The 27,628-nt window shown below is 36.0% G+C and overlaps 1 protein-coding gene across 3 annotated transcripts; it reads right to left on the reverse strand.

Annotated features, from left to right (window-relative positions):
- Positions 1-2,628: 2,628 nt before the first annotated feature.
- Positions 2,629-27,558, reverse strand: chrnb5b (cholinergic receptor, nicotinic, beta 5b). Of its 3 annotated transcripts, XM_084430216.1 has the most exons (7): positions 26,885-27,558; positions 26,457-26,511; positions 6,838-6,983; positions 6,715-6,759; positions 6,534-6,643; positions 4,642-5,605; positions 2,629-3,474 (listed from the first exon to the last, which is right to left on the reverse strand). In XM_084430216.1, the coding sequence occupies exons 4-7, from the start codon at positions 6,739-6,741 to the stop codon at positions 3,328-3,330; spliced, it is 1,248 nt and encodes a 415-aa protein (XP_084286342.1). In that variant the 5' UTR covers positions 6,742-6,759; positions 6,838-6,983; positions 26,457-26,511; positions 26,885-27,558; the 3' UTR covers positions 2,629-3,327. The 3 variants fall into 3 exon arrangements, with proteins under 3 accessions (XP_084286342.1, XP_084286341.1, XP_084286340.1); XM_084430215.1 differs by lacking the exon at positions 26,885-27,558 and having other exon boundaries at positions 26,457-26,563; XM_084430214.1 differs by lacking the exons at positions 26,457-26,511; positions 26,885-27,558 and adding an exon at positions 23,901-24,342.
- Between the last annotated feature and the right edge of the window lie 70 nt (positions 27,559-27,628).

The following is a 27,628-nucleotide window of genomic DNA, read 5'->3' on the forward strand; positions in this document are numbered from 1 at the left end:
ACCGTGCCAGTTTTTAAAGGGACAGATGAATGTATCGCTTCTCCAAGTAGATCACCACCATCCACAGAAAATGCAGCAGAGTGTCATTTTTGGGCCAGCCAACAACAGCACAATTCAAGTGAACGTAAATTGCATTAAAAAAAAAAAAAAATTGAAAAAGATTTTTTAAAATTATTGAAAAAATTGCTAGTCAACAACACCCTATTGAAAGTTGCATTTAACAAAGCAATTATTTAGAATAATCTTTTTTTAGACAATATTTAAGATATTAAATACATAAAAAATGTGTTAAACATAATAGACATTTTGAAGAAGTAATTTCATAAAGTTATAATAAATGCATTTTCTAATGTAAATTAATCACACGAGGCTGTGTTTTCTCACACTGGTCACAAATGCAACCACTGATAAGTTTGAATGTATTTTGAGCATGATTTATATGAGGCATGAGATAGATAGAGCAATCTTAATACACTAATAACAGACCCTTTCAATATATGTTCCAGAAATGGTAAAGTTGTTGTATTATATGTTTCCTTTTATGGATTTTTGACATGGGAATGTGGGCACAAAGGCATGTAAAAATGAAAATGAAATATAGTTGTCAACAACTCTTTTTGCATCATTCAAACACAAACGTGGATGGATGGATGAATGGATGATTTTGGACCAGGAAAAATAAGAATATCAACTGACCACTTATGTCATTTGTTGTAAATACAGAATGTTATGCTGCAGCTGATGATAAGAATAGCTTTTCTTCAGCTTTGGCCAGTTTTGTATAAACATTTTTTTTTATGTTTCTTTTTGTTATATGCACTCGTGTAGAGAGTGTTTGTTTACAACAGCCTTGCAGACAAATTAAAATAAAAACTCAGCGGCGTCTCTTGTGTAAACCCTCACACTGAGTCCAAGCAGCAGCTCAGGCAAACATATCTCCTCAGCATTCATGGCTACTGTCTGAGCTCAGATGATTTTCTGCTCCAGTTGGAACCAGCTGTGGCCTCCGTGAGGGTCTGTGTCACTTTTCTCTCACGCCATTGCATGTTATTCTGTATCATTCGCAACATGGGGAAAAACTTCACTGGATAACAAAAACATGGTCAAATGTTCTGATACACATCAGAACTCTCAGTTGAAATCAAAAATGCACTGATACAATCAGAAAACAGCATTGCAATAGCAAAGTCAAGTGAAGTCTACGTTGGCATTATTGCACTTGGCATCATGATTTAATGGTTGCTGACTCACATTCTATGCTTATTAGCTTCCTTCATCCACACTGCATGTCTGCATGCATCTGAACATAGACTGCTGTCTTTAGAAGACAGCAAAACAGACTGGAAAATGACTTAAATATGCATACACTCCTTTAAATAATGCATCTCAGTCTCCATTTGCACACTCCCCTGACTTCACTGTCTCCAACTGTCAGATCAGCAGAGCCACAGTCATGATGAGTTAACACTGAAAAAACACTAAAAGTATCTCAGAGTCCTGAGAAATGAATACAGCAATAATGCAGTCCTAAACCGCAGCAAGAATGATTGGTGATTAAAGTAATGAGAAGAGGAAAAGGCCCCCTTCTGCACCGCAGATGCATGCTTTGTTTTTGTTTTTACTAGTGTAAAAGCAGTCATGTGGAAGCACAGAAAAAAAACATTGTTTAACATTGTTTCTCTTTTCTAGTGTTATTTTACGGTTTTATATCACAGTGTATTTAGCACAATATTTTAAAAAGACTCTTGCTTGTCAAACTGTTAATAAAAAGTTAGTTCATGTTAGTTCGCAGTGCACTAGCTAATGTTACCAGACGAAACTTTTAAATACAAATATAATATTACATAACATTTACAAACATATTCGTAAATGTTGAAATTAACATTAACTAATGTTAACTAATGAACCTTATTGTAAAGTGTTACCGATTCATCTTAGTTAATGTATTAACTAACATGACCTAACAATGAGCAATACATTTGTTACAGTATTCATTCATCTTTATTAATGTCAGTTAATAAAAATACAGCTGTTCATTGTTTGTTCATGTTAGTTCACAGTGCATTAATTAATGTTAACAAGTACAACCTTTGATTTGAATAATGTATGTTGAAACTAATATTAATTAATAAATGCTGTAGAAGTATTGTTTATTCTTAGTTCATGTTAACTAAGATAGTTAACTAATGTTAACTAATTAACCTTATTGTTAAGTGTTACTGATTAATAAATGCTGTAGAAATACTGTTCGTGGTTAGTTCAAGTTAACAAATGAAACCTTATTGTAAAGTGTTACCAAATTACCTGAAGAGATTTTTCCTTGCCCTTATGGCTAAAGAAAAATGAATTATATGCATACTACACATCAGCAGTAAAATGTACGTAAATGAAAGCGCAAACATGACACAATTTTTTATGGTTTTAATTTACATCTCTTAATATATCACATAATCATCATAATAAAATGACATGATAATTATATGTTAAGCACTCATCAGTAATTCCAACGACAGCACGTTCAAAAATCTGTCTGTAAATCTGTCAATCAAAATGCTGTTGCAGGAAGCTGCCTATGTAACTTTTAAACCAATCTAACAGTATAATGGGGGGGGGGGGGGGGGGGGGGGGGGGTCTTGAAAATGTGTGTTAAAGAACGGTACATGCATGTGTGTACAGGTGTGAAATCTATGTTCCAGTAAACAGCTTATTATTACTATTATTTTTATTATTATTATAGCCACGTCTCTTTTGAGCTAGGATTGACTTATATTAAAAGACAGTATACACTGTAGTCTTGATGCATCAAAGCATCTTAAACAGGTTTCAGGTCTATAATGAGTTCCTCATCCTGCACATGAACATTTTGAGAATTTCTGAAAATTAGAATACGTTTCAGAAAAACAGTTTTGACAAATCAAGTCAAGAGGAGTGTTGGTTTGGAGCCATTTGGGGATTTGGGGAGTTATTTTCTATGAAAGGTTAGAGAATGCTGAGGCCTCCTGGGCTAAATGTTGTGGATGAATGACAGCTCTGAAGGGTTTTTGAGCTCGGGTCAGTGTTAGAGGCAGATAAATATTCAGTGTGTGTCCAGTATTGTGCTCTGACTCAATGCCATCTAAGAACTTTGTGTCATTGTGCATTGAATGGTACACAGAGCTTAACGCTTTATGAAATGTGTCAGGTTTGAAGTCCATTGTTCGGTTTGCTACAGTATTTACTAAAATAAGCAGGATGTCATGTCAAGTTCATGATAAGTCTGGGTTGTGGGGTGTGCACTGAAAATAAACATATGTGGGTTGGGTTGAAGCTGGTCTGACTTTAAGTGATCTACAAATCATCAGTGCTGGGTGTGTTATAGCTCTTGAAGAGCGGCTGCGTAAAGAGGCCGAGGGTTCCTGTAACACACACTAAAATAAAGATCCAGAGAAACAGACGGTCAATCACCATAGCCACGTATTTCCAGTCCTCGACAATCTGTGAGAAAGACAGAATATGCACTGATTAATTTGAATTAATTTGTGAAATACATGTATCTGAAAAACTCAAAAGAAATGATCTGTATTGTTTAGTAGTGCCCGTGTTATAGTGTTGATTATTATTTAGCATATACATGAGGTGTGCACCAAAACCAGGAATTCATTTTGCGTGGGTGGTTGTTGTAAAATTGTAGTTAATTTTGTAAGCATACTAAAATATATAAAACGGCCCACATACATACATACATTCACACATACATATATATATATATATATATATATATATATATATATATACATATATATATATATATATATATACACATATATATATATATATATATATACACATAGATATATATATAGATATAGATATAGATAAAATAAATATATATTTTATTTTATATATGTGTAAAATAAAAATATATTAAATAAAAATATATTTTTAACAATATATTCTAAAATTAAAAATTCTCTATATATATCGTGTGTGTGTGTATATGTGTATATTATATATATATATATATATATATATATATATATATATATATATATATATATATATTGTTAAAAATGTATTTTTATTTAATATATTTTTATTTTACACACACATATATATATTTTTTTTTATATATATATATGTGTGTGTAAAATAAAAATATATTAAATAAAAATACATTTTTAACAATATATTCTAAAATTAAAAAATCTCTATATATATCGTGTGTGTGTATGTGTATATATATTCAAACAGATGAATGAAATATATATATACATACAGTATATATATATATATATATATATATATATATATATACATACATACATATAAACATGAATATATATATATATATATATGTGTGTGTGTATGTAGATATATATATATATATATATATATATATATATTTCATTCATCTGTTTGAATATATATATACACATATACACACACATACACGATATATATAGAGATTTTTTAATTTTAGAATATATTGTTAAAAATGTATTTTTATTTAAAATATTTTTATTTTACACATATATATATATATAAAATTATTATTCATATTATTAGTTTAAATCACTGAGAACAGATGTCCTCAATTTAATTTGGTCCACCCTGATCTTTTTTTTTTCAGTATATTTGAGTGAAAGCCAATCCAGCACTCACCCCTTCATCATCATCCTCACTCTTCATCTTGTCAGCAATGTATCGGACTCCCTTCACAGCCTCCTCGATGTCCACAGGGCACTTTACTGCCATTCGCTTGCGAAACTCTGTGTTTTCCTGCAACTCTCCAGGTCTCCAACCAATGTGTTTGGCAGAATCTTCATTGACAAAGAAGGTAGAATCAGTCTCATCAGTCTCACTTTTTGCTGGGAGATCAGATGAAGAGCACTGCTCGTGCTTCATGCGGAATTTCTCTCGTTTGTTGGACTCTCCTGGTCGTCGCATGAAGAGAAAATCAGGCAAACGGCTCAGGAAGTAGTATTTGACCCACTTGGGCATATTGTGTGTGCTTGGGGACCGATGGTGCACGTTTAGCACACACACACTTGTAACAATTGAAAAAGTCACCAACACCATTGCAAACATCAAGTACTTTCCAATGAGCGGCACAGCGAGTGAGGTTGGAGGTACGATTTTGGAAATCAGTAAGAGGAACACAGTTAAGGCCAAAAGAACAGAAATACACAAAGTCATCTTCTCCCCACAGTCTGACGGTAGGTAAAAAACTAAGATGGCCAGTGAAGTGATAAGAACACAGGGGATGATTAGGTTAATGGTGTAGAACAGAGGTTTGCGTCTGATGATAAAATCGTAAGTTATATCCAAATACGTGATGTCATTAGGGTCTTCGTTTTTGCGACCAGGCAAGGAGACAATATCCCACTCACCGCTTGGCTTGAAGTCATCTCGGCTAGCAAAGTCTGACAGCAAGATGAGGTCGATTTCTGTGTAGTCATAAGTCCATGAGCGGAACTTGAGTGTGCAGTTTTGCTGGTCAAAGGGAAAGTCCCGGACCTCAATTTTACAGGCACTCTTATAAATGGCTGGTGGTAGCCAGGCAACCTCACCGTTATTTGACACCACTGCATTGGAGTAGAAAGACACTTCATATGTCCCATCAGCACTAAAAATGACAAACACATTGTTTTAAATTTGTTGTTTTAAATAAAATAAAAAGCTAAGTATCCTATTTTGAGTGAAACTCAAAGCTGATAATATTATCCAGAGTGTTTATTTTTGCATATTTACTATTTTTGCATCATCATGTTCCTGAGATTAACGCAAAATAACTGTCCTTGGACAAAGTTAAACCCTGCCCAAATCCTGCGTCGATGCAGCATTGTAAAAAGATTACAAAATAGATTACAGAAAGATTACAAAACCTGCTGCCACCTGTATTTTTAATAAGGATTCAACCTTTGCATAAATAAAACCTCCTCTAAATTATTTAAAGAGATAGTTCAGCAGCACACAACAGATGTTTTGAAAATTACTTCTTTTTTTTGCCCATGCAAATGAAAGTCAATGAGGTCCAGTGTGGTTTTTGACCCCACTGACTTTAGGGCTTTTCATAATTTAAATAGTTAACCCTAGGTCTATAAAGGTAAGAATGAAACGGTCTCTTCAGTCCAATTGTCGTGTTTTCTGTCGCCATTTTTCCCCTCAAACACAGAAACTACTGTTTATACAACATGCTTTGTTTCCCTGACTGTCCACAGCCCATGAGTAACACCACAAAAGCAGTGCTAACACTGCTCTGGAGCAGGGTTTGCTAACCCCACTTCTAAATTACAAATGTGAAACATTCCTTTACCCGGGCTTAAAGGCAGTCTATAGAACAACAATAACTCGGGATTAAGTGCAGTGTGAAAAATTGTCAACAGTTTGTTTCCTGCAGAAGAAAGTCATTCAGGTTTAGAATGACATGAGTGTAAAGTAAATGATGACAGAATTTTCATTTTTGGGTGAACTGTCCCTTTAAGTGTTAACAAGTTCAAATAAAATCAGAACAAAATTCCATGGTGTACTTTAAGTGCTAGAAAGTTTCTCACTTGTTGTACAGGACAATGTCAGGCAGCCATATATGCTGGGAAGGAAGACGGACTTTCCTAATCCCTTCATACTCCTCTGGATCCCACATCAACCGGTAATCATTCCATACCTGCAAAAGACACACGCCTTAGAAAGAAAAAAAATACTACCCAAACACAAAAAAAGTTCCACTGCTCATACCTGAGTAAGCCAACAGTTGGTGGTCATGATCTGCTCTCTTTCATTCTGAAATACAAACATTAACATATAACATCGATATAATCAAATAAGCAATGTGAGGCAGCTTTTCACGTTTCAACCCACCACACTGATGAGCTGGGCAAGGGACACTTGGATTGCAATGGTGACCTGCTGGCTCTTGTTGATCGCCGGCCGGATCAGCTTGTTGTATCGGTCAGGGGAGAGTAAATAGTTTATCAACCGCTCCTCCACCTCTGCACAGCATACAGCTGAAAAACACAGACAGAAACTGTTTTTTTTTTATGTTTTTCTAAAAGAGGTTTTGAATTTGAAATGGAAGAAACTGTTGATTCGGGATTTATCTAAATAACCTAGACATACGTATGTAATAAGCACAGAATTTCAAACACCATCAATATATTATACTCTACCGGTATAAGATTAAGATTTTTTTACTATATTTTTTTTTTTTTTTTTTTTTTTTATTCCTTTTTATTGCATTTTAACTATACACATGTACATACACATTTCAATGTACCAGATAAAACTTAAATCAACAAACAATCAAACAAAACAAAACAAAACAAAACCAAAAGCTTCTCAGTATTTTACATTAATATACAACACCATACAATACCACCTCTTTTCTTAGTCTTCTATCAAAACATTTCCAACTCCACCACATTTTACAAACAATTTGAAAGGTCCCCAAACTCCATCAAAAATTTTACATTTATTTTTTAATATATAGGTTATCTTTTCCATTGACATGTTTATTACCATCTCTTTCAGCCAACGACCTATACTTGGTGCACATGTACTTTTCCAATTTAAAGAAATAAGCCGTTTTGCTTGAAGAATACATATATTTATAAATATATGCTCTGTTTTCTTTAACTTGATCTCCTTAGGGTATAAATGAAATAAAAAGATTAAAGGTGACAGTGGTATGTTAACATCAAGGATATTTTCTATCATTCCTTTCACACCTTTCCAAAACTTCTTAAGTTCTTCACACTCCCATATACAGTGATATAATGTTCCTTTAAAGCCACTGCATTTTAAGCAAGTGTCTGGGATATTTTCATTGTATTTATGTAATACAACTGGAGTTATGTAAATCCTCATCAACCACTTATATTGTAGCAGTTTCAGACGTGTGTTCATTATTAGTGATTGAGCTTCCTTGCATGCTTCCATCCAGTCCTCCATTGAAATATCCACCTTAAGATCCGATCTCCAAGCTTCCAATTTATAATCTGAAGACTCCTTTGATCCTGACATCAGCATATTGTATAATGAAGAAATTAAACCTTTACTAAAACAATTTCTTGTCACTTCTTTTTCCAAGATAGACAATGATGGTATATCAAGGGAGTTATTTTGTGATTTGAGGATAAAGTTTCTTATTTGTAAATACTTAAAGAAATGTTTTGCAGGAATATTGTATGTATTAACTACTTCCTCAAATGACATAAGAGTATTGTTAACATATAAATCTGCTATCTTTCGAATGCCCTTATCAGCCCAAATCTTGAAGCCTGCGTCTAATCTGCCTGGTTTAAATTTTTCATTGCCCCAAATGGGACTAAAACAAGATAAAGGATAGATGACACCTAGATATTTTTTCACGTCAAACCATACGGAAATCATATTTATAACTATGGGATTGGAAATTTTTTTTTTAAGATCTTTCAATTCTGATGAATATAAACATAAATTTAAAGGCAGGCCAGCCTTAGTGGCAGCTGATTCCATATCCACCCATGGTGGGCAGTCCTGAGATAAAAAATAAAACATAATTGTTCTAAGTTGCACAGCCCAATAATACCAATGAAAATTAGGACACTGCAACCCTCCTCTATCATATGGCAAATATAAAAGTGTTAGACGGAGTCTGGAACATCTGTTATTCCAAATGAATTTGGTGAACGTTTTTTTAAGTCGTTGAAATAGATGCTTAGGGGGAGGCAGAGGAATGTTCTGGAATAAATATAAAAATTTTGGCAAAATATTCATTTTTAAAATATTTATTCGACCAATTAAAGATATGTGTAAGGGCATCCATCTTTCTATAGATCTACTAACAATTTCAAGAAGAGGATCATAATTAACTTGCACTACATCCTCTAGTTTTGGTACAATTTTTATACCCAAGTAGGTAAAACAATCAACAATATTGAAGGTTGCAACACAATTACTAGGTTGCTGTCTGTCGATCTCATTTAGATATAGAATAGAACTTTTAGAATTGTTAATTTTGTATCCAGAAATTCTTCCAAATGTACTGATAAGATCTAATAAAGCAGGTATTGATGTATCAAGTTGCTTTAGGAAAAGAATGACATCATCAGCGAATAACGCAATTTTATGTTCTATCTCTCTAATCTTAATACCTGTTAATTCCGCATGGTTTTTTACTGCTATTGCAAAAGGCTCTATGGAGATGGCAAAAAGTAGAGGAGAAAGGGGAGAACCTTGTCTACACCCTCTTGATACACTAAATGGCTTTGAAACAATATTATTTGTCAATACTTCTGCTGTAGAACTATTATAAAGTAATCTAACCCACCTACAATACCTTTCACCGAAACCAAATCTAACCAATACATCAAACAAATAAGACCATTCAACCCGATCGAAGGCCTTTTCGGCATCCAATGCTAGTAGAGCAGTATCTTGTTCACCCTTCTGTTCATAAAGAATATTTAGGACTCTCCGAACATTGTGAAATCCCTGCCTATGCTTTATAAAACCATTTTGATCCTCTCCTATTAAATTTGATAACGTACCTTCTAACCTCTTTGCTAGAACTTTACTTAATATTTTTGTGTCTGAATTTAACAAACTAATTGGCCGCATATTTTCACACTTTGTGTTTGTTTTTCCTGGTTTCGGTAATAATGTAATTAAAGCTCCTCTCATTGATGTAGGCAAAAGATCTTGATGATACGCCTCTACTATCATTTCCATAAAAGGAGTTAGCAACTTTTCTTTAAACGTCTTATAAATTTCTATAGGAAGTCCATCTGGACCCGCAGCTTTTCCTGATTTCATAGAGTCGATGGCTTCTGCAATTTCTTGTAATGTGAGGTCTTCATCTAGTTTGTTCTTTTCTTTAACTGAAATCTGAGGTATATTTAGACTATCTAAAAATTGCATCTGGATATCTACATTTAGTGAACACTCTGAACTATACAATTTTTCATAATAAGTTCTAAATGCTTCATTGATCTTTCCAGGGTCAACTATATTTCCATTTGAACTCTCAATTGTTGTGATTGTACGCTCTGTTTGTTGTTGTCGAATTTGCCAAGCAAGTAACCGTCCTGTTTTATCTCCATATTCATAGAATTTTTGTTTCAACCTTAAAACTTTTGACGCTGCTCTACTTGCCGACAATTCATTATATCGGGACCTAAGTAGTAAAAGTTTCTCCTTTGCTTCTGCTGTATCTATGACTTTCTGAAAAATATTATTTTCTAGTTTTTTTATTTGATCTTCTAATTGTTTCATTTCTTGTCTAGATTTCCTAGCTTTTGAACTGCAAAACCCAATTATATGTCCTCGAATAAAAGCTTTGAATGCTTCCCATCTAATGCAAGCAGATGTTTCAGACTTATTAATTTCAAAATACAAATCAATTTGTTTGCTCATATATTCTACAAACTCAGAATCATGAAGCCATCCAATCTGAAAACGCCATTTAGGGGGATTTTTTATAAATTTTGTAATTTTGTATGATAAAGATACTGCTGCGTGGTCAGATATGACTATACTGTGATAACTACAGTCTGTTATATTGTTAACCAATTGTGCGGAAATTAGGTAGTAATCAATGCGTGAGTGTGTTTGATGCATACCAGAATAACAGGAATATGATTTTGCTGTAGGATTAAGATCCCTCCAAACATCTAATAAATTAAGGTCTTTCATAAATTCCTGTATCACTTTCCTGGCTTTAGTATGCGTTTTATCAAACCCTGTTGAACGATCTTTAGTAGGATTTAGTACACAATTAATATCCCCTGCTATAATATAGTATCCAGGCAAATTAGCAATTAACAAAAACAAATCATTAAAAAATGTAGGATTGTCATCATTTGGACCATAAATGTTAATTAAATTTATCTTCTCTGACAAAAATAAACATTGTAAAACAATATATCTTCCTAGTGTATCCTTAATTACTTTCTGAACCTGTATTGGGATTGATTTATGAATTAAAATCATTACTCCTCTTGCATTAGAAGTGTGACAAGCAGCAAACACTTGCCCTTGCCATCTCCGACGAATCCTAATTGTTTCACTTTTTACCATGTGAGTTTCCTGAAGAAATAGTATTTGTGTTTGTAATTGTTTGATTCTATCCATTACCTGCTTTATTTTTTTAATATTGCCCAGTCCTCTACAATTCCAAGTTACAAATTTTACATTCCCTGTCTCCCCCATGATCTGTTACATTTCCTATTAAGAGGTATTTTGCCTTTTACAAAATCAACAATCTTAAATACTGAGAAGCAAAAAATAAAAATATAAACAATAATTAACAACACTCCTAATATTAAAGAACATTCCACATCAACCCCGATTTCCCCAGTAGCGTCCATACTACTGCGTTTAACCCCCCACCCCTTTCTCTCCATATATGGCTCTGATTGGTCCACACACTCGTGAGGAACTATCAGGTACTTGTCTATATTTGTGACAAACAACCCTATTTGTAACATTATTCTCACCTATTATATCAAACTATAAACACACTTTTTCACATTTCCAGAGAACAATAACACCCGAATACCTTTGATTATTATTTCACAAATTAGACTCCATTAATCACTACCGAGTCTTCATACCAAAGAGGATAACGTTCATGGTATATGATCTGAATTATTTTACATCTACATTCAGGATTCAAGTAGTCCAACTGGATTGAGCCCACCTTTATTCTGTGTCTAATTCTTCAATGAAGCTTTCGACTGCCTCCGGTGTGTCAAACACCCTTGATTTCTCCTGATGAGTAAGAAGTAGACGAGCGGGATATATGATCCTATGTTTACCGATTCCTCTCTCTCGCAGCTTCTGTCTCACTCCATCATACGCTCTTTGTTTCCTGTGAATTTCAGCCGAAACATCTGGATGAAAACGAAGAGTGTGTTCCTTGTATGAAATCACTCCCTTGGACCTGGCCACTCTAAGCACCTGTTCTTTTTGCTTGAAGTTTAGAAACTTCATTATAAGTGTTCTTGGTGGTGTACTGGTAACTCGTCTTGTGTTCCCAGGATCCATGTTTCGTTGTGGGCCGACTCTATGTGCGCGTTCTATAATTAACGATGTACTCGAGTCCATTTCCAATATTTTTGGAATCCAGGCCTCCAAAAACGCACACGCATCGCCTCCCTCTTCCCGCTCCGGCAAACCCACCAACCTCAAGTTGTTCCGTCTGTTTCTGTTTTCCATGTCGTCCACCTTGTCAGTCAGTTTCTTAATTTGTGATTCAAGGGAATTTGCGCGAGTACTGAGTTTAACGATTTCATCCTCCGCTCCAGAAATGCGTTCCTCGGCCTCCTTCACGCGTTCATTCACCTCTTTGATTGCTGACATGACGCCGTCAATTTTGTTTGTAACTCGTTTGTCCATTTCTTTAATGGCTTGTAACACATCTGCATTACTAGGGTTTGACTCAGTTACTTTCGTAGGTTCGCCGTCGTCCTCTTCCTCTGTCTCTTTTAATTCGTCTGCGTTATCAGAATCCTGCGACATCTCTTGAGCCTCGTTATATACTTTTTCCTGAGTTTTGTTCTTCTTTCTCGGTGCCATTTCGGTTGTTAAACTTGTATGTGTTAAATATCAAACGAAGTATCAAAGTTTTAAGCAAGCTTGAAGGATTTAGATACAAATTTTTAGGAGGGTCGTTATCTCGCGTCTTCTCAGTACCACTCCATAACCGGAAGTCCTTTTTACTATATTTTTAATCAAATAAATGCAGCCTTGAGGAGCATAACACCATGCCTACATCGGACACAAGCGTCGTGAATCGACAAAAGATAATAGAACACATTATAATGAGCGATGCTGTCTACACTGGATGCGGTGCGACTCAACAGACCCAGTCTCCTACAGTAAACAGATGCCCCATTCTATTTCTGACATACTTCAAGCGCTCGTGCTCTTTCTGGCATGAAGAACAAATGAATTTGCAACAGTAGCTACATCACATCCTGTGTAGACAGCCTCAAGCTGTTGCGACAACTGTTGTGTCCAGTGTAGACACGATGTAAGAGACTTCTTTTAAAAACATTAAAATCAATCAATTTCTAAATAAATAAATAAAACTAAATTATTGTTATGTGTCTTCTAAAAGCCTTTACATAGAAGAAACATTGACCATCAAATGTTTAACAAAGTTCTTTTCTACTGTTCTCAAGTTCTTTTCTAATGTTGTCATAACTTCAGAATATTAATTTTCTTTTCTTTTTACTTCAAATAACAGCTAAATAAATACATGGTCATATACATAGAATTATAATTTAAGGAAATAATAAGAAAAATAGTTTCATGGCCATTAAAAACTTATGACTGATGGATTTTCAAAATGTACCCATTATTAGCAAATGTAGCAAAAGGGTAATTTTATACACTATGTCACACTTTATTTTAAGGTGTTATTGTTAAAGTGTAATTATGGAAGAGGGAGGGTTTCTGGGATAGCGCCACACTGCTAACAGCAACACACCGGTGTTTGTTTGAATGTTGAGCCACATATCACTGGAGTAATATTACTTAACAACATGTATTTACTATAGGATTAAATTAGGTTTGGATTAGGCCTAGTTGCATGGCTTGGGCGTCGTGACGTCATTACTTGGCGTGGCGGCCATGTTGATGCCTCGCGAATGTAAACATACAGCAAGTCGAACGAGGAGAAGCAGAGTTGGGAGAAAGAAAAAAAGAAAAAAGATGTTAAAGTCCCGAAAAGGATGTGGAATTTACGGGGATACGTTAAATAGGGAAGCCAGGGACCGGTATGTGGACAAAATCGGCAAAAAAGTGTAGTTTGTAGCTGTCAACCCTTCCGTTTTTTCCGGGTTTCTCATGCTTTGAAAACATCTGTTTCGCTGGAAGGGCAAGGGGGTAGCAACAGGACAATAGTACAGAGACTGACAGGTCCGATGGAAGGGCTAACGTTAATGTTATGAGAGTAAGTTATTAAATACGGGATATTTTAAAGCCCCACTATGTAGGATTTCCGTTTTGGTCAAACAACGACCCCTAGAGTCGCTGTGGACTACTTGTATTTAACGTTACTGTCGTAAATACCACTCACGCAGAGCAGTCCCTTCACTCACGGCCTGATTCCCTCCCCCCTGTATACCGGTCCCCGTTCAGTCGGATAGAAGCTGTAACGAGTGGAAATAAGGTGTGGCCCCTTTAAGAGCTGCGCGCGCCCTGTTTAACTTTCGGCAGTCTGTATTGTATGTGCGCCTCGAACACCCCGTAAGCGGGTTGTTTCTGTTTGAGCTCATTCTTGTCCTATTTTTGTCTATCAAGTAATGCTGTGGACGGTAGAACGTGTGACAGACAGTTACACGAGTGCGATTGGGGAATAAACACAACGCGTTACAAATCGTCGGACATCGAACAAGCACAGCTAGCCTCCGAAGATGTCTACTAATCCATCAACAAGAACGCCAGGTGCTTGTCCGAGTGATATACAATATAAGCAATATACTTACAAGTCCAACAGCATGTGAGGACGTGTTGGGGGAAGTGAGGTAGCCTATGCCATAAAGCAGTCGAATTTTGTAGTTCTTTTTGTGCGCTGGGGTTACTACCCGAACCCCGAAGTTTAAAAGTACGATTAAAAACTATACAAACCCCGTCAGGCTATGGCAGACGTGTCATTCAACCTATTTTAAGTCGATGTACCATCACAAGGATTTTGGAAATATATTATAAAGGTTGAAAAGTTACTTAGTGTTACTTTAAATACCAGACAGTTTCTGGTCTCATTGACTTCCATAGTATATATTTTTTCCTACTATGGAAGTCAATGAGACCAGAAACTGCCTGGTTACTGATATTCTTCTAAATATCTTCCTTTGTGTTCAGCAGAAGAAAGAAATTCATACAGGTTTGAAACAACATGAGGGTGAGTATATGATGACAGAATTTTCATTTTAAATTGGAGTATCCCTTTAATACAAACTACACAATAGTAAGAGCTGAACTGTTGCTTCATTTATCCAATTTGGAAAAAGTGCTAATTTGGAATTCCACCATGGAAAAAGTGGGCCGGTCTTGGGCCTGAAACTCCCGGGCTGAAAAGTGGCCCCACTCCGGCCCTGGTTACCGGATACTATATGCACATCAAAATAGGAGGCCAAAAAGTAAGTTTCAGAAAGAAGCAAAAGAGAAAGCCCAAAACTCTACTGGTGTTTCTGTACCACTGTCTCTAAGGGACAGCAAGTCAGGACAAATGACATCACTCTGCGGATAAGCAGTGCGCTGTGGGGACAACGAGAACAGAGACTACAAGATTAAAGTTGACAGAAGAAGCACTGGGGCAGCAGTCAGCATTCAACACACAATCACCCAGCCTGTGCTCAGCGAGACATACTCCATCTGACTAACAGCTCAACAAGTACAGCTGAAACATGTGAGAAATTAAATGAAACTCTCCAAGAATATCTCAAAGATGAGAGTAAACATTATCTTAGTCAATCTCAGTTTTATGTTATTGAAATGGCAAAGGTCCCAGACTGCGTATGTTCAGATAAATTAACTATTTTTAAATACTAAAGAGACAGAACTTTTTTTCAATGCTTTATGGCCTGTCTTAATAATGTATTTAGCTTCTGTATTTCTTCTCAGCAAATAATGACATGAAAAGATCATATAATTAAATAATCAATTGACAGCTCTATTAGAAACATATCTCCAAAAACAAGGTTTCTGTTTTATGAATCTCTCTAAGCGCATGTTGATGCTACCTGTGATAAATGTCTCTTTAAAATGTCAAATTACATTACCCCCTCAAAAGAACTGACACATCCATTATGAATCCAGACAGTTACATAATGAGCCCCATTCATTTGTAAATAAGATGCACAGAAGCAACGATCCTCGTGATTCAGGGACAGCTTGCAGAGGGTCATAGAAGCCCTATGCCACATCTCCCATTAAGACCCTATGGGGACGATCATTCTTTAATGCCAAACATGAGTCAGCAGTTCAGCCCATCACTGCTCCATCAGCACACATTCTCTTTATCACAAGCTCTCATATTACAGCATATGAAGGCAGAGTCTGACAGTAATTATCCTAATGAGAGGTTAGTGAGCAAAATGGCATGACCATAAATGAACACCACAAACAAAGCAGTAACCACGTTAGTTTTTGTTTTCAGTTGCATCATGTTATGCATTGTGGGAAACATACAGGAACAGATTCTAGTCAATAGTAAATATCAGATTACTATAAGATATTTAAATATAAAAAAAAAAGTTTTGAAGTAAGTGACATCAAGTAAAAGACTTTCATTTGAATGTAAACCAATACATTCTGTTAATTGTTTTGTTTTTGTTTACTTATCTTGCATATTCAAAAGTGCATCTAAATATAACTATAACATAACTGTTATGTTACGGTTATATAATATAACCTACTGAGCCTTAGTAGTGTAGTCAAAAATATTGATATTTAGTAGAGATGCACCGATGTATCTGCCAACAATCGGTATCGGCCGATAAAAGCAATTATTTTCACTAGTATCGCCCATCGGTCGATTGTTTAAAAACAGCCGATGATCAGGGCCGATTATATCCTGTCAATCAAAAGGGTGCAGTAAAACATTACGGACTGCAACTTACACTGTGTGTGAAGAAAATCTCTCATGTTGAGTTAGTTAGGGCAAGTTAATGTGACAATGACGCATTAACAGCTAAAAACAGCTACATAGAAGCAGACTCTATTTGACCCTATCACCCGTAGTTCAAGCCAGGGTTGCCAGATTTTCCCTATAGACCTTATTCACAGCAGCGCCATTTTTGATTTTTAATGTGAGGCTGTGAGGGACGGGCTGTAGCCTACTGTTATTTAATGTGTTTTTGGATTGTTCTGCTCATGAAACACTGGAAAAATATATTTCCAAGACATTTCAGTTGACAAAAAAACTCCCGACAATATAAGCTGTGGAAAATTGTAAGTAATCTAGGAGCTTTTTACAGCGGATGCCATTGGAAACAAGGCAAGACTATAGCCGCTTTTCGACCAAGTAGTTACAGGAACTTAGTTCTAGGAACTGTCCACTTCTAAACAGTTCTAAGAACTACTCTCCCCCAAACTCAGTTTTGCTGTTTGCGTTCGCACTGGCCAAGCGGCCATAGGAACTGGTAGGAGGGGTAAGGGAGTGACGCAAGCACGGTGACTTTTTTATTTTGACGGCGCGACGGACCTTTATTTTGGCGGCGCTGAGAACGCCAGAGCAAACAATGCTCGCATTCTCTGTGTTTATTTGTTAGCGATCTGTCTAACAGTACTGTTTAATGTGTTATTAGATAGAACTGTTATTAGATAGAACTGTTATAGAAAGTAGACAGTATATTAAAAAAAAGGTTATTAGCCTATGCCGTGTGGTTGATGTCCAGTGTTGCTAGCTGGGCAGATAAACATAATCATGTTTGGCTTGGTCCCCTCAAAGTTGCGTTGGATTTTCTCTTCAGCATAAAGGTTTAGAGGCCCATCTATCACTGTTTTCCATGTTTGTATAGTTAGTTTCTGGAGTAAATATATAGGCTATAATCTGTGTGTTTACATTCTAGCTGTTTTAAAAATGGCGGGTGCTGGTGCTCCGCGTGCGTTCGGCAAATCAGCGTACACTAACGTCACGGGTAGTTCCTACAGTGCTGGTTTAGACCCTACTCTGAAGTAGGACCTAAATTAGTTCCTCCAAATGGAGTTCCTAGAACTAAAATCGTTCCTAGTTCCTGCGGTGCGAACACGCCGACATCCGGGTACTTTAGCCAATAGTTCTAGGAACTGTGAAAAGGTTCCTCCGGTCGGAAAGCGGCTTATCCCTCACAGCCTCACTTTCATACCTGTCATGGCACCGCTCTGAATAAGGTCTATAGCTACTAAACATTATTTGTAGCGCGCCTCTCACCCAATTAATCGCAAATAGCTCTGTGCTTTGTTACTTCTAAAAAGAAACAGTGTCATCTTTATCACGAAATTCAAACAATAAATGGCGTTTTGACGCTCTTTTCTGTGACGTGACAGTGCCTCAGTTCAAGCAGCAGTGCGGAGCGCAAGTCTATTCTTCCACTTCAATACAAATTATATCTAGAAAAACATGCATGAATATCAGAAGGTAAGGTGAAAGTTACAGTACAACTTACCGAAATCTGTATCATGTCTCATGTAATCACTCAATCTGTGTTTCAACCGTGGAAAGATTGAAAACTTGCTTGTGAAGCTTGTGAACAATTTCACTTAATGTTGCATTTACCTCAGGAAAGTCATCCGTTTGTTAGTTAGCTTAAAAAAAAAAAAAAAAAAAACTAGAGAGGAGCTTATTTACTGTTAATTATATATGCATGTTTGAATAAATTTGCCATGAAGGCAAGTGCTTATGAAAACTACCTTATATGTGTAACTGAGTTAGCCTATACAAACATTTCAGCTTTTATTTGAGTGTAAATATTATATCTGTAAATAAATAGCAATTAGCTCTGTTGTTAATTTTAACCTCTAATATTATAGTGTAGCAAATGAGAAATTACATTTTTTATCCATAAGAAAAAACAAACTATCGGTATTTGCATCGGCCGATATCATTCTGAATAATCGCCTATCGGTATCGGTTGAGAACATTCATATCGGTGCATCTCTAATATTTAGATATGTATCGATACTGAAATTTCTGAAACGGTTCCAATACTCCTTTTCTGCAGTATCGATACACAGATAACAGCTGCGCATTCTAACTCTCTCTTCTCTCCAACACGAATGGACACAAAACCACCGCCTCTCACTCACTCGTCTCATTCGCTCCAGTTGAATTGTGTTTGTATTGCACATAACTTTAGTCATTCTCGCTGGTTTCACGCTTACACCAAAAGCTCATGCACCACTGATCTATATATGGGTCATTGACGAATAAGGTTTTTAAAAGTGTAAAAAAAATAGAATGGAGATATAACTATATTTGAAACCATTTTTTTTGTTTACCTAGGTGTTAACAATAAGATTTTGTGGTTTGTACAATCAATTAACACTGTTTTTTGTCATTCTGTACAAAATGGAAAAAATTTGTCACCAAAAAAGTCATTCGGTTTAACCACTGATTTGAAAGTTAAAAACTGATTTGACATTGATGTTGAGATAGTATATAGTGTGTACCACAGAAGAAATATGAAATGAAATTATCACTGATCTCATAAATGTAATCATTTATTGGACTACTCTAAACACTCCAACATATTCAAGTAAAACATTGCACAGGGAAAGGAGAAAAGGGGAAATGTAAAAAAAAAGAGCCTTATCTGCTTTATATTTGTATTATTGTTGTTCCTTTAGTTATTAAAAACAATATTATTCCATTTAAATATTTACTATATCGGTTTTACCGAATGACCTTTTGACTCTTCAAAATCTTTAAAATACCTTCATATGTAGTAAAATATAATTCAAACCTTTTGGATTCAGTAAAAGAGATCAAGTTGTACTACCTTACATACTTTGGATGTTATATATTTGTTCTTTTATTATTATTAAGGCCTTTGGACAAAAAAATGACCCATCACGTCATTGACCCATATAAGTGGAGATATCATAAAGCCGCCTTTCAAACAGCTGACGGCTACCAAATTGACTATTTTTACGGTCAAATGATTTAAACGTTCAAATACATACAAAATTGGGTCAAAATGCCGTCTTGCCGAGTAGAGTATTCAAGTAAATACAGTCAGTTTTGGCATGGAAATAGTTGAGAGGAAACGCATGTTGTGTAACAGTATATTGGATCTGTGCATAAGCTATTATGCAGCAGCCTAATAAACCTGCGGACATCTGTCATGTTAATCAAAGAACAAATGACAATGAGAAAATCACTTGCTGCTCTTGACTGAATAACTTTAATTGTAAGCATTAATCTGTATTTAATTTGTACAATGGTTTTATTTTATATTTGATTACTATAGTATTTCTTACTGTTTGACCCACCTGAAAAACTCAAAAGCCATGACTATTTTATTTGTCTCTTTATTCTATTGTATATATGTGTGCTATCGTTTGCAATTTGTTTATTTATTCTTATTTTATTACTGTTTACTTGTCTTTTTTTTTATGTAGTTCAACGATTCAAATAAAGCCTACCATTGCTGTGTGTAAGTTATTACAAAAAATGACCCAAATTATCTGAAATTCCAGATATAGAATTTCCAGTATTGTGACAACACTAAGTAATTTACCAGTTAGAGATTACACCATCCTCAGCATAAACACAATAACTTGACATGACAATTCAGTGTGGATGACGCTGTCTACAGTGGTGACTAATATCTATGGAAAACCCTATGAAAAAAGTGTTTCTAAAACACTTGACTTGCTCAGACAAGCCCCATGTCCTGCTTCAGGGCTCTTCACAAAAATACACACACTCCTAAACAACGAGGCAGGACAGGCCAGGGCCTTGGAAAGAAACACAAACTTGCACCATCTCAAGATTATACAAAAAAACACACACACACACTCACAGTTGCCTGCACTGAGCTTTTCCACCCCGGTGCACTTCAGCTCCGTGAATAATTCAGCTGCACTAAAATAAAACCTGCCTCATCACACAGACAGCAACAACAGATACACACACCAACACAGACAAACACACACAGACCTAGTCTAACTCTCAGAATACTTTACTGGGGGATAGCATAGCATTCACATAATGCACATAAACACTTCCCAATCTGAGTTAATACAGTTCAATACAGTGCTCTACGGTTTGACAGGGCAGTGCTTAACCAGTGTGTATCAGCAAATGTGTTATTGTTTGAATGGCATAAATATCCACCAACTAAATTATTAAAAGCTTCTCCATCTGCGGCCAAGCTTTACTGCATCAAATAACTTACACAAACATTTATGCATGTATTCAGTAGCTGTGGCCCTACAGTTGCCCTAATGCCACAGTTTATGGTAGTGGCTTGGGCAGTGTGTGAGTGTCAATTCCACTTCATCCTACCCTTTAACTCTAAAAGAGGGCGTTTTGAGCTTTCTCTCACTCTCGATCAGACGCTTTCTTTCTGCTGAAGGCTTTTCCCCACATTTCAGTTTACATTAAGAGTCTAAGACTGTGTGGGCCTTTAAGTATATGTCACACATTTTCTGCAATAACAGAATATATTTTCTCAACTCCAACAGAGATTATAACTTGATCAAATTGTAGAAAACCTGGTTCAGATAACCTGACTTCGTTTCAAGCCTTTCTAAGGTTTTAAAAGACTAAGTGACAGGTCATTGTTGCATTAAAAGCAACTTTAGATTACTATTAAAAGGAATTTTTGCCCAATCTCGCCTGATACATGACAGCTGCTCAACAGTCTGAGGTCATCGTTGTCTGATTCTCCTTTTCATGATGGGCCATGGAATTTCAATAAGAGACAGATCTGGACTGCAGGAAGGCAGTCAAGCACATCCACTCTACAAAAGAGTGTCTACACAACCACTCTGTGGTAGCACATGCTGAATGAGGCCCGGCATTGTCTTGCTTCCCAGGAAAGATGTCATCTTGATGCCATGAAATGTCTGTAAAATCTTTCACACACATGCAAGTCACACATTGCGTTTGCACTAATGCATCCCTATTCCGTTACAGAGGCTTGCTTTTGTACCTGTCGCTGATGAAAGTCTGGATGGTAACTTTCGTCTTTGAGACTGAGAACGCAATGTCTGTTTTTCCCAAAAACCAGCTGAAACGTGAACTCATCTGACCACAGCACACATTTCCACTGTGTTTTGGATCATCTGAGATGAGCTCGGGCACAGAGAACTTGCCAGCATCTCTTCATCAAACGGATGTATAGATTTCTCCTTGCGTAACAGATTCAAGAGGCATTTCTTGATGCAGCGTCAGACTGTGTTCAGTGACAACAGTTATTCAAAGTCCTGCTGAGCACATGTGGCTGTATTTAACAGAGCAGCATGACGGTTTCTCATGCAATGTCAACTGAGGGCTCAAAGGTCAAGCAGATTCAACAGAGGTCTCCTGCATTTCACAGACTGAGATTGTAGGATAGATGGCAAAATAATTCTTTGCAATCTTCCATTGAGAAATATGATTTTTGAATTGACAATTCTCTCATGATATTTGGCACAAAGTGATGAGCTATGACCCATCTTTGCTTGCAAAGACTGAGATGCTCCTTTTACACTACCTATACCAATTCACCTGTTGTGGACGGTTTCAAAAGAGTTTAACTTGGATATTCTATAAGCTTTTCACTTTTATTTTCCCTCTGTCCCATCTTTTTTGGAGTGTGTAGCAGCCATAAAAAAAATTTAAAAAATGTTTTATATATATATATATATATATATATATATATATATATATATACATACATATATATATATACACACACACACACACACAAAATACAATAAAGCTGTTCAGTGAAAACATTGGAAATCTTATTTTTTTGTACTTTAAAGTTGAAAGAGAATTAACAACTCACAGATTCTTGATTTTATTTTACAAAATGTCCCAACTTTTCTGGATTTGGGGTTGTACACGGAATGTTTAAGCAATAAAGCAAGTCAATTCAGGCATTTAATGACAAAATACATTCAAAGGAGTTTTGTTCCTATGTGCATGTGGAAAGAAAGTAGTGCAAGAAATGCATTCAAAACAAGCTGTCTACAGAAACAAGCTATTCTGAAGTTCTGTTCTGTATGTGTGTGTGTACGCGCATTCATGACCGCGTTTAAGAGACCCTCTGCAACTCTGACTCACTGAGCAAAAGATCTAATCAGAGTTATGACAGAGTAAGCATGACTCAAGAACCAAAACACACACATATATACACATGCTATTACAATGCATGTCCTGAAACTGACTGAAAAAGACACTCTAATACTGAACTACATTTGCTCAAGTTTACCTGCACTTCTACTTGTGGATCAAGCAAATGCATGTAACCTTTTGGTGGCAACCTGTAAATAATCTTATAGTTATTTAATGTTCAGTGTGAGTCTGATCGATGATTTTAAATGATTAAAAGTCAAGACTTCATCATTCTTACTCAATGAAACATGATGCACTCACAAAAGACTGCTGTGTGGGCACTGACGTGATACTTCACAGCTGGAAACAGATCTGTGAGTGAACTGAGCTATGGGGCACAGAGAACGTGTAGACTGGCCCAATTTAACCCTTTTAATCCCACTGGTTACAGATCTAAAGACACTTGCTGATTTAATTTGCAAAGAGTTGTCAACTATAAATGAAAGTGCAGACTGTATTGATATGTCATGTGAATCTTTTACATGTCTGGTGTAAATAGTCACATACCCAGAGCCATTTAATTCTTGTTTTCCCTTCTGAAAAAACATGTCTGTCAAAACTTAACAAAAGAAAGCAATACCTGTCCAGCCAACTAGCATATTTAGTACATATAATATTAGGTAAGGTCTATAATTAATTCAATATAAAAAATAGATCTATCTCATATTCGTCATGCCCATAATACATACAAATTTCATTTCACCATTTGTGACAGGTGGGAAAACAGTCAACTGACTGATTCACAAAATAGCAGTACATTAAGTTTTAATTAAATCAATTAATTAAAGTTAAAAGAATTTTTTTTTTTTTTTTTTTTTTTTTTTCTCATAGTTGCTTGTTATACATTTGAATATATATATATATATATATAAGAAAAAAATGATGTGCTAAATTATTGTTCTCAATTGTCTTATGGGCAATTTTTGAAGGACAAATTTTGACCAGAAATAATTCAAATAAAACACGCTTTCACTAACCATATTAAAAAACCTAAAAAAAAAAATTAAGCACATTTTACTTAATCGTAACCATATAAAATGGAGGTTAAGAGCGTAAATTTGAATGATAATGCATTTGACCATTGAAAGTAACACACACCAATAGAAAAAAAGAGCTGCTTGCTTACTCGCCACGGTGAGCGCGACAAACCAAAGTCCTGAAGCCATCGGAACTGCCATCTCCTGTACGAGCCTCTCCGTCCACACTTACGTCAACTGACAAACAAAGATCGCGCCTTTAAAGATCCATTTTCCCCGTACACTTCAAGACAGTCCCTGCGATTAAGACAAACAGATTTGTATACGCGATAATGAGCAATCCAGGCTTGTTACGCACTCAAATTGGCGCTCCTTACGCCCGAAGAGTTGTCCGGTGCCTTTTCAGTGATATTCGCCCACAAACACGTGCGTAATGATAAAAGGTCTATGGGATTTTCTTTTCTGCACGCGAACTGACTCACGCGCACTCGGCAGACTGTGCTTCTCTTGCGCGCGCGGGAGACTTGACATCCGCGAATGCAATCAAGTCCTGAACTTATGAAATAACAAGGCTTCTAAAACTTAAATACATTTCACAGTCCGTTTGTTTTCCCCATATGTTCAATGTCATCGATTTTAATGTCGTTTTAAATATTATAGCCTAGCATTTTAGAGAGAGAGCAATTGTTGGTGGCCCGGTGTGCTAATATAATGATAATTACAGACTCAACTGCACGTTAAAAGGACTGTAAATTGCCACGGTGTCTTGCATGGGCAATTGGCTAAGTGTGCGTCACGGGGGAGGAGAGTTTACTGGTTTTGTGTTCTGCACCATGAAGCATAAGACAACACTTTATTAAATAGCCTACATATTTACACTAGTTGGTTATTCACTTTACCACATGACACTGGCATTACATTGACATTACAAAAATACGTTTCTCTAGCAGTGGCTTTGTATATTGCTAGTTTAAATGTAATAAGTTTGCCCACCAAACTTTCCAATTTCATCATATTTTTTGCTATATCTGCTGAGTAAACAGGAAAACACCATAAACCCACAATGTCATACATTCAGACAGGAGTCAACTAATAAACAAGGTATTTTTATGTGCAGTTTGTCACACAAGTTTTAGAAGTTGCATTCGTTCAATATTTTGCAATTTTATTTTTGCCATCAGAATTGTTTTCCTTTTGAAATGTTGCTGAATAGCCCTGAATAGCAGGTTGTTATAGTGACAACTTACCCCATGTAGTGTGACGCTATAGTCAACATGTCAAATTAACAGCATCATTTTGGTGGCCAAATACGAAGGAAATAGTCCCAAAAATTGTAGTCAAGACTTTAATATGTCACTGCAGAAACTGACTTTCAGAATTAAACCTGTAAAATCACTGTGAAAGAGTGATCGCCCAATTCTTGCCAGTCACTTTCTCTCAGGTTCTTTTTCGTCTTTATCCATAGACGAGAGCTTAGAGTGTCAAGTTCAGAATGAGAAGAGCTTATTGCAGTTTACTGCAGTTTCTCATAAAATAGCTGCTCACTTCAAAAGATAAATGTATAGCTAGAAAAGCATTGTTTCCTTAATTAACTTTCGATAAACTTAATTAACCACGAAAACCCCAATCACGCAAGCAAATTAATCTCTCACACATAAAATCTCACGGGGAAAGACATAACACAAAACGGCGCAAAGCAGTGGACCCTTAAAGCGAGGTATAAAGCAGAGACCTGATGTTATAGTCCTAGCACAGGACAAAATAGGACTCCCTGTCTTTCCGCAAACCATGTGCGGTGTGAGAGAAATCAAGAAAGCATGAGAAGAATGAGGGAAAGGACAAGGGAGATTTGTTTGTGTGGAGCCAAAAGGAGGCTTTAAGGTCAGTGTTTCTACAAAGTGGCTATGGATCTTTAAACTCCCTAAGCCGTGCATGCACACACAAACACATACTCGAGGCTCTCTCACTCAGCCGTGCCCAAATGTTACAGCTATTAGTGTTGGGTAAATGGCTGCTAATTTAATTTAGTGAAAGTGAAAGAGGATCTCACATAACGCTACCTGATACGAACAGAAATAATTAAATACACAAACAATGCACAGCCTTTCTTTTGTTTAAGGACATATATCGGAGATATATTTTCTGGGACCGACAGTAACAATGTATGTTAACAAACTGCAGTAACATTTTGTTTAGAGTAGGCATGAAACAGGTTGCGATAGTCTTCTCCATCCATATTGTTGACGTGCATCAGAGTAAAACAGCTTCTCGAACAAGAACAAAAAAATGTAGGGCTGGACTTGATTTTGTCCTATGGGATATGGTTGGATCATTGTGGTTTACTATTGCTGTGATATAATGTGAGTGACAGGTTGTAAATGCATGTGTCTGCATACACATAAATATACCTACGCAGACATTCACTGCTATATTGCCCTTTACTGACTGTCTGCAGCACTGTGTGGTTAGCCATCCCTCTCATGCTCCAATTCCCCCATTGGAAGGTGTTTGGGGCCTGAAGCAGACTGCAGTATAAAGATTTAAACGCTAACTGACATTAGCTCACCATTCGGATGCCTTATATGTTCACACATCAAAAGCACTCATCCATGGACTTTCAACATGTTCCAACACAGCATTTACGTACAACATATCCAGGATAAACCACTTTACTCTTCAGCATCTGTTGGCTGATGGTTACTCACTTCAGTCATCTGATCTCCAGCAGGTGAAATTTGCTCCATTCATTCTCTGCTTGGGCTGAAATACTAGCCAAATGCATCGGTCTGAGAAAAGAAAAGAAAAAATCTATTTAAAATAGTATCTACAAAATATTTTAAAAAGTGCACATAAACCTTTCAAACCATGTACAGTGTAAAAAACTTAAGTTAATACAACGAAGGAGATTGGTTTAATCAACAGAAACTGAAAATATATAATCTGAACCATATTATCTAAGTTGATTTGACAAAAGAAAAGAAAAAAAGGTGTGATAAATCATGAAAATATATATTTTTTCAGTGTAGCCACATATGAAATAAACAAATAAATACTCATTTACATATACTTGTTTGAAAATCGAACTGAACAATGTAGGCTAATGATTATTGCAGTTTAAAAGTTCATTCCAAACTTTTAGTCTTGGAGGCTTACAAACCCTTGCCAATAACCAGGCCAATCATTTACCAGCCGTAGATCACTATTTAATTAAAATAATCATTGTAAGAAATCCCATGCTAGCCTCTAAACCTTTAGGTCTACTCTTTTTTTAGTTGGGAGCTAAAAACATACCACGTGTAAGATCTGCTAATAATAACCAAACCATGACATGCGAATAATGTGCCTGATTTGGAAGACTGCTACAGGGAATTATGAAAGACACAGGGAAAGGCGAAATCTACCTAAAGCGTGATAAAACAACATAATGTTGATTTTTACGAAGAAGACGAATTGCTGCCCAGTCATAAGCAATTTATTTAATTTGCACGCGGTCACGGTGTGTTTGTTTACTTGCGCATTGCGTGGCACATTCACGTCTTTGTCTTATAGCGCCATCTTGTGGTGAAAAATTTATTTATTTTTTGCTTTGTTTTATTGCTGGTTCCACAATGACTTCAGATTTAGTTTTTTTTTTTAGCCTACTGCATGAACCCTTTAGAGAAGTTTTGGACTTTTGAATTATTGCTGTAACCAATTAATTTTGTTGAAAAATGTGCTTGTATAGGCTTTGAGTTTTATCACAATCAATTCAAACGGAGAACAATATTTTGTTCAGCTATTTTATCTTTTATGTATGTAACGTTATGTCCATTTTAATGTTATATTTATAGCTTTCCCAGACTAGATCCCAGTCCTTTATCTTGGTATTGGGACTTCC

The sequence above is a fragment of the Rutilus rutilus genome (assembly GCF_951802725.1).
Source record: "Rutilus rutilus genome assembly, chromosome: 14".
NCBI lineage: Eukaryota > Metazoa > Chordata > Actinopteri > Cypriniformes > Leuciscidae > Rutilus > Rutilus rutilus.

Coding starts and splice junctions, on each gene's coding strand:
- chrnb5b (XM_084430214.1), bottom strand. CDS start 23,952: ATGGCAGTTCCGATGGCTTCAGGACTTTGGTTTGTCGCGCTCACCGTG. Junction 6,984..23,900: donor TGTCGCGCTCACCGTGGCGA/GTAAGCAAGCAG, acceptor TGTGTTTTTCAG/CTGTATGCTGTGCAGAGGTG. Junction 3,475..4,641: donor GTGAGGATGATGATGAAGGG/GTGAGTGCTGGA, acceptor TCTTTCTCACAG/ATTGTCGAGGACTGGAAATA.